The 10,580-nt window shown below is 48.3% G+C and overlaps 6 protein-coding genes across 6 annotated transcripts; 1 reads left to right on the top strand and 5 right to left on the bottom strand.

Annotated features, from left to right (window-relative positions):
• Positions 1 to 617: 617 nt before the first annotated feature.
• On the bottom strand, positions 618 to 2,938 carry SNOG_07872 (hypothetical protein; the record flags this gene model as incomplete). Its single annotated transcript, XM_001798147.1, has 5 exons — positions 618 to 1,555; positions 1,608 to 2,448; positions 2,511 to 2,591; positions 2,641 to 2,766; positions 2,819 to 2,938. The coding sequence occupies 5 exons, from the start codon at positions 2,936 to 2,938 to the stop codon at positions 618 to 620; spliced, it is 2,106 nt and encodes a 701-aa protein (XP_001798199.1).
• Positions 2,939 to 3,643: 705 nt separating this feature from the next.
• Positions 3,644 to 5,139, bottom strand: SNOG_07871 (hypothetical protein; the record flags this gene model as incomplete). The annotated part of the gene is made up of 4 exons (XM_001798146.1): positions 3,644 to 3,877; positions 3,974 to 4,584; positions 4,724 to 4,733; positions 4,822 to 5,139. 4 exons carry the CDS (start codon positions 5,137 to 5,139, stop codon positions 3,644 to 3,646), a joined length of 1,173 nt encoding a protein of 390 aa, XP_001798198.1.
• A 300-nt stretch (positions 5,140 to 5,439) lies between these two features.
• On the bottom strand, positions 5,440 to 5,654 carry SNOG_07870 (hypothetical protein; the record flags this gene model as incomplete). The annotated part of the gene is made up of 2 exons (XM_001798145.1): positions 5,440 to 5,557; positions 5,596 to 5,654. The coding sequence occupies 2 exons, from the start codon at positions 5,652 to 5,654 to the stop codon at positions 5,440 to 5,442; spliced, it is 177 nt and encodes a 58-aa protein (XP_001798197.1).
• Positions 5,655 to 5,815: 161 nt separating this feature from the next.
• SNOG_07869 (hypothetical protein) lies at positions 5,816 to 6,102 on the bottom strand (the record flags this gene model as incomplete). Its single annotated transcript, XM_001798144.1, has 2 exons — positions 5,816 to 5,925; positions 6,015 to 6,102. The coding sequence occupies 2 exons, from the start codon at positions 6,100 to 6,102 to the stop codon at positions 5,816 to 5,818; spliced, it is 198 nt and encodes a 65-aa protein (XP_001798196.1).
• A 259-nt stretch (positions 6,103 to 6,361) lies between these two features.
• On the top strand, positions 6,362 to 7,295 carry SNOG_07868 (hypothetical protein; the record flags this gene model as incomplete). Its single annotated transcript, XM_001798143.1, has 4 exons — positions 6,362 to 6,859; positions 6,925 to 7,032; positions 7,077 to 7,157; positions 7,209 to 7,295. 4 exons carry the CDS (start codon positions 6,362 to 6,364, stop codon positions 7,293 to 7,295), a joined length of 774 nt encoding a protein of 257 aa, XP_001798195.1.
• An 835-nt stretch (positions 7,296 to 8,130) lies between these two features.
• Positions 8,131 to 10,302, bottom strand: SNOG_07867 (hypothetical protein; the record flags this gene model as incomplete). Its single annotated transcript, XM_001798142.1, has 1 exon — positions 8,131 to 10,302. One exon carries the CDS (start codon positions 10,300 to 10,302, stop codon positions 8,131 to 8,133), a length of 2,172 nt encoding a protein of 723 aa, XP_001798194.1.
• Positions 10,303 to 10,580: the final 278 nt, after the last annotated feature.

Below are 10,580 nucleotides of genomic sequence, written 5' to 3'. Positions count from 1 at the left end.
AGCTTACTAATATCTATAATAGAGGCCTTTAAGAAGATCTTAAAGAAGGTAGTACATTATTGCGCATAAGCTAGTATTAGCGCAGAAGAAGATTACTAAGCTTTAAGTAGCTAATAAGCCTATTATATAATATAAATTATATAAAAGAAAGCGTATATAGAAAGAAAGAACCTTAATAGTTAAGGATAGTCTTTAATAGATAACTCTAAAGAAGTTTAGTGCGTATAGTAATAAGAAGAAAGCAAAGAAGTAGATATGCGCTAAAGTAAGTAAGCTCTCTTAAAGGTAGTATAGATAGTATAATAAGACTAAATATAATGCGCATACGTATAAGAAAGTAGTAGAAGTAGACTCTAAATAATATTGCATCTTGCTTTATACTATATAGGGCTAAAGTAGGCTATTTTGCGCTAGAATAGAGTAGTTTTAGTAGAGGCTTAGCAAAAGTAGCTCGCTAACTCGTGTAGCTCGCTAACTCATAAGGTACATTATAGCTTTTATACTTCTTATATAAATAAATAAGAAATAGAGAGAGTATCTAAGGCCTTTAATTCTAAATATATAATACAGTAGCAAATAGAAGTTTATAGAGTTTAGCATTAGAGCTATTATACTGCCTACTCTATTGGCCCTGCTGTAGAAACATCAGGGACTCCCATACCTTCGACTACCTTTGCGCCGACAACTTCATACACAGGCAGCTCAGCTAATCTTGAAATTATATGATGCAGCGTTGGCAATTCCTCCCAGTTCAAGGGATCGATCTTGAAGCTAGCCTTGCCCGCTTTGTAGATCTTTTGTGGTTTCGGCGTTGTTGTCGCTGCAGCAAACCGATCCCAAACGGCATGTTCCTCGGCAGCCATGCCCTTGTTCCGGAAACCAGTTTTCGGAATATATTTGTATGCCAAAATGCCGGCATCTGCCTCGCCACTGATGGCGCCTTTCTCGGACAAAGGGTCTACCTCTGCAAGGTCTTCGAGATGAAAGTCGCCCCAGAGGGCACCTTCCCATCCAGTGCGAATGCGGTATGAATTGGAGCGGCGATAGATATCGACCGAGGTATAGAGCTTAGGCATACCGAGCTCCTCCCGTCCTGAGACAATGGGATCTGTCAAGGATTCAAAAAGAATAGGCAGATAGGAACCGTCAACAGTACTGCCATCCTTCTTTTCGTATTCTACTCCATGGATGTAGAGGCCAATGTGGTTGTACCCCGAACCGCCGAGCCACTCCATTTTGTTCAGAGTGGTCTGAGAGAATGATGCATATGCAACGGTACCGGGGTTCTTGAAGCGCCAGCCCCGCCGACCAGGTGGGAACAGATTTTGGAGAAGTGTCCGCGAAGTCTTAAATTTGATGGAAGCAGTTGTGAATGTTGAATCGTTACCATTTCGGGGCACACCAAGATGTGTTTGACGAGGGCCAGGCATGGGACCGAAGGCAATTGGCATCCGCCAATATGGGTTTGGCATAAGCTTCCACTGCCATTCACGGAACCGTTGCGTTGCGTTGTCGTATTCGTCATGGCCAAAGTTGTAGTTTGTGAAGCCGTACACTAGGTGCGTTAGTCGAAACATGAAGTTCGCTCGAGGAGGCTGCAAGCTTACTGTCGACATTTACCTGACTCTCCAAGTCTCTGCCAGCAAGGCGTGAATATTCCTGGATCTTATTAGCCCTTTCCATTCTGATGTCTTGGTATAGCTTCAATCTTTCTGCAACTTCCTCTGGCTTTGTACCCATGGGAAGAACCACTGCTAGTGCCGCGGCATCTTCGATGGCAACCCCAGCGCCTTGGCCTTGGTGCGGTAAGAATGGATGAGCGGAGTCGCCCAGGAGTGCCAAACGTTTGTTTGTCCAACTCGGAATGACATCCATGTCTAGAAGCTTCCAAACCTTGATACTTCCAGGCTCTGCCTTGCCCAGCAACTTCAGAACCGCTGGATAGAAGGTTGAATAGACTTTAAGCAGCAAATCAAGGTCGCCGGCCTGGTCCCAATTCTCGCCTGATTGCTCCTCAGTCTCTGCCTCCGGGTGGACGCAGACGAAATTTAGAACGGTGTTATTGGAAGTCGGATACATGATGATAAGACGATCATTCGCGTACCAGATAAGAAGCTCTCCGTTATTCTGGACGAACTGCTGTGTCACGAGGTCTTGTTCCGCAAGCTTACGAGGAACGAGGAAGCGGAAAGCGCTCTTCCCACTGCCGAACGGCCTAACGTCACTTCCTGGGATAGATTTCCTGGCCACCGAGTGCACTCCGTCTGCTCCGATAACAAGATCGCCTTTGAATTGGGCTCCATTTTCGAGAGTGACAGTGGCTGATGCAGGATCCACGTTCGCAATTTTGCTGGATGTGTAAAGTTGGACTGACCCTCTTCCGTGGGGATCTGTTGCTGCAAGTTTTAAATTGTTATGCAGGTCAATGCTATGAGCAAGATGCCAGGGCTGTAATACAATGTAAGTAATACATTTGCGCGGATTGTTCACTACACAGAGGATCAACCTACGTGCTGCCACTGCTTGTTGGGTTCCTGCAGGTCGATGGAGCGTTGCTTCTCTCCTGTTGAGGTATACTCGGTCAACTGAAACTGAAAGTAAGTCTCGAGTATTCCGTGCGATGGTCTTTATATGACGCACCCTGGCCATGCAATTTGCTCCAAAGGACTCTGCGAATATTCCAAGGCGCCGAAGCACGCCATTTGCGTTTGGTGCCAGGTGTATGGCAGCACCAGCCTCACGCGCAAAATCTGATTGCTCGAGTATCTACTTCTCCTTTAGTATACGCATTCTAAGAGCCAGGGAGGTTCAGACATACCTGTACATCGTGTCCCTCTTTTCGAAGCGCGATTGCTGCCGTCAACCCGCCGATTCCAGCACCTACTACCAACACCTTCAATGCTGTGTTCGGCGGTGCGCCGTTGTGTCCACCAGTCATACCGTTTGCTTCGTTCAAGGTCGTCACCTTGCTTCAGGCGAATGCTAGATAATCGTGTGATGTCAAACCAGGCTTCTCGGTAGAGGCGTCCGAGTTAGCAGACGGCAGCTCTCAATCAAAAGTGTCTTTGAGACTCAATTTAGAGCCTATCGTACCACAAATCTATTGCGCGGTAATTGACCTGCGGTAGATGATTCGCTTCTTCGCCATACCACGGGTCACTACCCGGGGATAAGCGGGTGGAGGGATTGCGGGAAAAGAGGCAGGGTAAGTGGGGGCAAGAATCGGGACCACATTAGCTCCACCTTAAGTTGGACTTCCGCCACCCTGACTCACGGAAGGGTGGCCCATTTTCAGAAAGCAGTTTAGTCCAGATCTAAAGGATTGAATGATGGATCTCTGTCTTGGCGCTGGACTGGTTGAGTCAGCAGTGTGTAGAGATGGTTGCTGTGCACCTACAAATGACTTGATGCGTGAACCTCATAAGCGATCATATAACGAAGACCATATATGTTCATGAAATTGACGCTCTTGGAGGTTTCTGCTTCACCGTCCACACCAAGGGGTTGGGTTAAGTTTCATGTGGAGCTTTAGCACTTGTTTCAAAAGAATATTATAGGAAGAAATATTATACTTCTATAACGAGACGAAAGTAAATCGTAGGATGTGATACACTATGAATTCCATACAAATGTTCATCTCTTCCTAGATCATCGCCCTTTTTGTCACCGAAGGTCCTCCGGCTTTTCTGATCCAGCTATACTCATCCTTCAAGTACTTTTGCGCTCTTAGATCTCCCGAACGGGCATGGCCTTCGAAGTTCTCTGCCCTGGCCGCCCTTCCGCAAAGACGACCCAACTCTCCGCTGGCCTCCGAGTTCTTGACTTCCTGGTAGGTGCAAGTTCGCAAGAACTTGCCGACCCATAGTCCACCAGTATACTTTGCCGCTTTCCTTGTAGGGAGAACATGATTTGTTCCAATGCACTAAAACCAAGATATTAGGAAAAAGCTTTGGTAGATCAAATAAAGACATACCTTATCACCATAGGACACACAGGTGTTCTCACCCAAGAACAGAGCGCCATATGCAGACATTTTTTCCAATGCATCCCTTGGGTTCCTGGTGAAGACCTGAACATGCTCGCTCGCAATCTCGTCGGCCACTTTCCATGCTTCGTCTATTGAGTCCACCACGATTACTTCTCCATATGCTTTCCATGATGTTCCTGCTAGCGGCGCGGTCGGTAACTCTTTCAGCAGTTCGTCAATGAACGCTATTGCCTTTCGTCCTACTTCCTCAGAAGTTGTGAGAATGATTCCCGGCGAGTCCGGGCCGTGTTCTGCCTGGGAAAGGATATCAGTTGCAACGGTAAAGGGATCGGCTGTTTCGTCGGTGATGATGAGAATCTCAGTTGGTCCAGCAAACAGGTCGATACCGATCTCTCCAAATAGCTGTCTTTTACCTTCTGCTACGAAAGCATTGCCAGGACCGGCGATGAAGTCAACCTTGCGAATCGTCTCTGTTCCAATGGCCATAGCTGCGACGGCTTGAATACCACCAAGAATGAATATTTCGTCAGCCCCAGCCATATGCATTGCAGCCACAGTAGAATTTGGTATTTGGCCGGCGATGGGTGGAGTGGCACCTATAACATGCGGGACACCGGCGACCTTTGCGGTAAGGATGGTCATGTGTGCCGATGCCAAAAGGGGGTATCGACCACCAGGGATATATCTACTGCCAGTCAATCACCCGCTGGGCAAAACCACGAACACATAACTTACGCTCCAACAACTGCAATAGGAACATTTTTTTGACCTAAAAACACGCCCTACGATATGTCAAATGGTGTGAGTAGGGTGCCCAGGTAATTCCTGCTTACCGGTTGTGTCTCGAGCTCGAAATCGCGAATAGAATCTCTCTGAGCTTGAGCGAATTGCCTGACATTTGCCTGCACCTGCCTGATATCTTCTATCGTGTGCTTTGGAACTGCAGTTATCGCAGCGTCGATCTGTTCCTTGGACAGCTTGAACGATTGCCGCGACCACTTGTCGAACTTTTCCGAGTATTTTCGAACAGCATCATCGCCATTCTGCCGAATGTCGTCGATGACTTCTTTGACAATGGAACCCACTTCAAGAGAGAGGGTATTGGTAGAGTTTTCGGCTGCTGACCCTTTCTTTAGATATCTAGGAGGCATGATAAGCAGTTCAGTAGTTTAGAATACAAAGTTCCGGGGATTTAGATATGCGCACGCAAAGGACAATTTCCAAGTTAACGAAGGCTTTATAGTCTATGAATTTGCTCCTATTTCTATGACCACCATTCTGATTGTGTACTCGCATGGTGCTCAGGAGGGCATTCTTTGCCAATTGCCGCTGGCTCGGCTCCACCCCCAATCTAGCAAGCTCCGGAGCATATAGACTAGACTCGCATTCATAGTCTAGAACAATCAAGCTGCAAAGGATGATTAATTTCGTTCCGGTGGAGGCGCCATCTGCTAGCCATCTGAGGCCGCTGCAGCTGACGGGGTGATCGACTCGGGAATGACACCGGCAGCGGGACCACCGGCGGAATTGATGCCAACGATAGACACTGGTATTGACAGCGCATTATAACTGAGAAGGGTACAATAGGAGACATTGAAGTGTTATACATGGATTCGAAAGAGACGAAGTCATCATTGTGGGCCCAAATATTGACGACGTTAAACATGGTAGAGAACGTTCTTAAGATATAGTTGTTGATCTATATCTTGATAAAACTGAGGAACTTAGGCGTCATTGAGTCAAAGTCAAATCTCTCACGAACGATTTGTCGATCGCTGGTGAAATATTCATAGTATTCTCAATGCATGATTTTCTCTTCCAGACCCGTCACGTAGCTGTGCGCAGTCCTGCCAATTTCTTAGATGCCTTAACATCGTCCATTCCATCGCCGTAATCCTCGTCCAGAAGCTTGCCATTAAACAGCAGCGGCTGGGACTCTTGAAGTGCATACAACATGCGCGCCCATTTCGTATCAATAGGGTTTCTCCAAGCGTGTTATCGCGAGAGAGCGACGTTCGGCTGCAACCGTACTGAATTGCAATTTTGCGATAGCTGAATTGTTGTCCTGGTTCAAGCGACTTGATTGCTTCGATCGCAGCCTTAATCGGGCTCATAGTGGTGGACTTATTGATCGTAAAAGTTGGTGATCGATTTCGGTGGGTGGCCTAAAAGGCCGTCGGGCCCACACGGACATCAGCCTCGGTATGTTTGATGTGGGCCCGATGCCCCATCCATCGGTATGACCGGAGAATAGCTTAGCACTGCCAACCTACGCAATGCATCAGTTATTACCTATGATGATGAGACGGACAGAGCAATGGTATTCCTAACCTCAGCCTTCGATTCAGTATTGTATCCAGCACAACATCTACCATGGCGGCCGCAGTAACAAAGGTTGCACTCGTCACGGCAGGGTCTAATGGCCTCGGCGCTGCGATTGCAAGATGCCTCGCATTAGAAGGGGAAATGTCCGTTGTCATCAACTTCCATTCAGATTCATCCCGAGCCGATGCCCTCGTCCAACAGCTTACACAGATGCGCAAGCGAGTGAATGGCTCCGCCGCGCCGCAGTTTGCCGCGATAAAAGCAGATATGGGCCAGCGAAATGAGATTCGCCGACTGGTCACTGAGACGGTTCAACAGATGGGACACCTAGATGTAGTCATTTCAAATGCAGGTTGGACGCGAGTGACAGACTTTTCGGATCTCCAGCAGGCCGACGATGAGGCGGACTGGGATCGCTGCTTCAACATGAACGTCAAAAGTCACTTCTTCCTTTTTCAAGCCTGCAGAGAGCATCTTGAGAAGAGCGAGGGTGCATTCATTGCTACTGCAAGCGTAGCAGGAGTTACTCCAAGCGGGAGTTCGCTAGTAAGTTAGGCGCGAACACTCCAACAGAGTTAACATATTGGAATGATTCTAACTTAGCTGTCTAGCCATATTCTGTAACCAAGGCTGCGCTAATACATCTCTCACGGAGCCTCGCGGTTATCGCAGCACCCAAGATTAGGGTGAGCTCAGTGGCACCGGGAGTTCTTCTGACAGTATGTGTTTGTATTGAAGCATTGGTATGTTCTGATAACGGCAGGATTGGGGCCGCCAGTTTTCGGAAGAGAAGCTCAACTCGGTGCAAGAGAGGAACGCGTTGAAACGGTTCGCTACAATTGAGGTATATCTGTGTCGATCTCGTCTTGCGGTTCTTACCACTAATCGATAACAGGATGTTGCTCAGCAAGTAAAATACCTTGCTTTGGCCAAATCAGTCACTGGCCAAATTGCTGTTATCGATGCGGGATTCTCGTTGTGAAGTAACTGAAACTCGCGTCTGCTACCACAATGAAGCTGGTATAGATTAGATAAAAAGACGAGGCGCGATTTCTACAAGGGTGCAACTGGTGCACATGATGAGATCATTGGATGGCCCCTTTCGGGAAAAGTGTTGTTAAAGCCGATGCTCTAGCACAACACTATGAGAAGATGTAAATCAAGTATCATCAGCTAATAGATATGTCTCGCTGAGACCCAGAGGATAGGGAACTATCAATAAATGCTAATGTGAAGAAACCATTCCGCTTGATTGTACTGTTTATCATTGTCTAAGGATGTTGCTGCTTAGATGCTGTGGTTTAAAGACTAACCGTACAACGACCCCGAAACAACAATCAGAGCATTTGCCGAATCCATGAGGGAGACATCAGCTCATTGTGTGTCCAAGACAATGCCACCATGAGCACAAGATATAGCTATAAGACGGAAACCGTGCCGCTCATCATCTATGGGAAGGAAATTCAGGCTTCTGAGCATTTCCACGTCATCTCGCCGAACACATCCGAAGCAATATGCAGGAGCTCTTTAACTTCTCAGAAAGATGCAGTCGCTGCAGTCGAAGTCGCATCGTGTGCCTTTCTTACCCGATAAAGCGCTTCAAGTCTACAAAGAACTCTTCAATAGGGTCGAGGTCCGGCGAGGAAGGCGGCAGGAACACTAGCTTCACGCCTGCGCGGAGGCACAGCTCTTGAACGCCATCGCTGTGGTGGAATGAGGCATTGTCCATGACTAGCACTGACTTTGGCTCCGGCCAGCGCCTGCAGTGCTGAAGAAGTTTTGCTTGATGTTTCAACATCTCCTTTTACATCCAGTTGCTACATCGCTACGCTGCTCCCTGGAGTCGCCGTATCCCTCAATCGTCCCATAACATTTAGTAGATTCTCCACAAGTGGCGAATTGGGCATTGAAGAATCGCAATCACCCTTCGCCATTATTCCCATAATGGTAGACATAACAACCGCCAGATCGTCTAATTGCGTAAGCGGCATGTTGGGCCGGTTACCGTGCAGAGCAGGTATCCCCCTACCCAAAGAAATATAGCGATATGTCGCGGTCGTTTCTTCGTCATCAAGACAGATCACTTGTTGTGGTGCTTGTGGGGGGTTCATATCCGTACTCATGCTCCCAGCTTCTGGATACAAACCTCGACCCTGGACAAACATGCGCGATGCCAGCCCGTACGCCCAAAATGTCAAACTCGCATGAAAGAGCGAGATAGCGTAGAAGTCGCGGAGATGCATATGGGGAAGTGCCCTTGCAGCGCGAACAAGTTGGCCAGCGTGCCAGACTGCTAACCGAGATGTCTTACTGCTCGCCCACTCTTTGACCGAGGCATGTATATGTGATGTCTCTTTTTGATCTTCTAGTCCGCAGAAAAGTTGGATCTCTTCGAGAGACATGTGTAGATGCATGAGAATCAGCTCAAGCAGCAGCGTGCTCTCATTCACGTAGCTGATCCGGTAATAGTCGAATACTTTGAGGAGTTCCTGATACCGCGTCATCATCGCTAATCGACTATCCCACAAATCGGAGTTGGTTGGTCTTGCATAGAACAGCCGAGCCAGCTTTCGATACTCCCATACCATACCCCACATAGCGTACAAGAAAGAGGAGCATGAGAGCTGGAGATCAATAACCGTCTTGCTATCTTGCAGGAGATCTGGAGTAGCGATGCATCCTGTCAAAGACGGGATTTCTGTCGTGCAATTTTCGAATTTCGTCCGGTATATCGACTTCCATTCTGCTGCCGAAGCCGCCAACCACAGCTCTTGTGATTCTGGCAAAGGAAGGTCGAGCTCGGAGTAAGATATCGAAGGGTTGATAAGCAGCGAAATTGAAGCCTGCGTATTATGGCTCAAAAAGTGATATACCAGCCTCTTAAACGACTCCTGTTCAACCCAAGAGCGCCACTTCCTCTCAAGCACAAGACCCTCATCCTCAGCCTCAAACACCAGAATCGGATAATTAGACTTTCTAAAGCGGCTCCCACGTCTCAGCATCGATAACGGCGGCTGCTGAAAGCTTTCGGAGATTTCAGTTTTCCGGCTGCTGCCGCTCCAGAGCCCAATCTCCAGCTCTAGCATGAAGGCTTGTGACATTTCGAGGTCGCGAACTAGGGTGTTGTCAGATTCGAAGACCGTGGGTATGTGATTGCGCACTACTTCTTGGATGGCAAATCCAAGTTTCCGCAGGGATCGGTCGGGTGTGAGGACTGCACCAGCAGCTGCCATGGCAAGGAGCAGCTCTGGTCGAGCTTTCTTTGGTCTGAAACTGGCTGTATGGATCCATGAGCTAGCTGTGGGAATGGGGCCAGCCAGGAAAAACTGTATCAACTTGTCCAGCAGCATGACTGACGGAAAAGCAGATAAGGCCGGGAGAATATGTGATTTGACCTGACTGAGGAGTATGGCGAGAATTTTGTCCCGGGTTACAGAGTCCAGTTCCTCGGTTGTTGCTCGTCTGCTCACGTCTGCGAAGCTCTCCGGGGTTCTGACAATCCGGTCTTGCGCGGGTAAGGAGAGATCGGCCTGCTCCGAATATGCATGCACTCCGGGTACTGGAACAAAGTGCCAAATGAACTGCTGAAGAGATCCACTTGAGGAATTGGTATCCATATCTTTGCCCTGTCTTGAGGGGCCCTGACTAGTTGCATTGGCGTTTGGTGGTGGTATATGACCGACTGGGTTCTCAATTTCAAAGGGCACTCGTGTGTTGTAGGTGTTGAGAAAGCTGAGGTCAATCGCACTGAAATCAAGGTCAGCTTCGCCACCCCAGCCTACCATCCCACTAGGCGTAAGCGTGCCACTTGGCAGATCGGTAGAGAATAGTCCGACTGAGAGGTAGTCCATAACTGCAGGCATATCACCTGACCTATGTTGTGACTGTGGCTTGTTCACATTGGTTCGATCTTGCTCGCCTCGATAAGGAGGAAGGAAAGTAAGGGGAGGTGGTGGAGGTGGTGGAGGTTGTACTTGGTTCCCCGTCATGTCCGCCAACACTGAGTCAAAAACATTGCTTTCATCATCTGAGGGCAGACCTGGAGTAATAGACCCTTCGTTGATTGTTGCCGGCGGATCCCGCTGACCCTGCGGACCTGTATTGGACTCCGTTTGTAGCTGCAGTTCTACGGATGAAGCAGCCAGTTCTCTAGATTCATTCACAAACGATCTGGGAGCTATGACACAAGCAATGTCTTTACTCAAACATCGTCTGCAGGGTTTTTCATCTTCACATTTGAGATGCTGCTCGGCACACGCCTCGCAAG

Source organism: Parastagonospora nodorum (genome assembly GCF_000146915.1).
Source record: "Parastagonospora nodorum SN15 chromosome Unknown scaffold_11, whole genome shotgun sequence".
In the NCBI taxonomy this organism is placed as follows: Eukaryota; Fungi; Ascomycota; class Dothideomycetes; order Pleosporales; family Phaeosphaeriaceae; genus Parastagonospora; species Parastagonospora nodorum.
The sequence above is the reverse complement of the archived record's forward strand: the minus strand, read 5'-3'. Positions and strand labels throughout refer to the sequence as shown.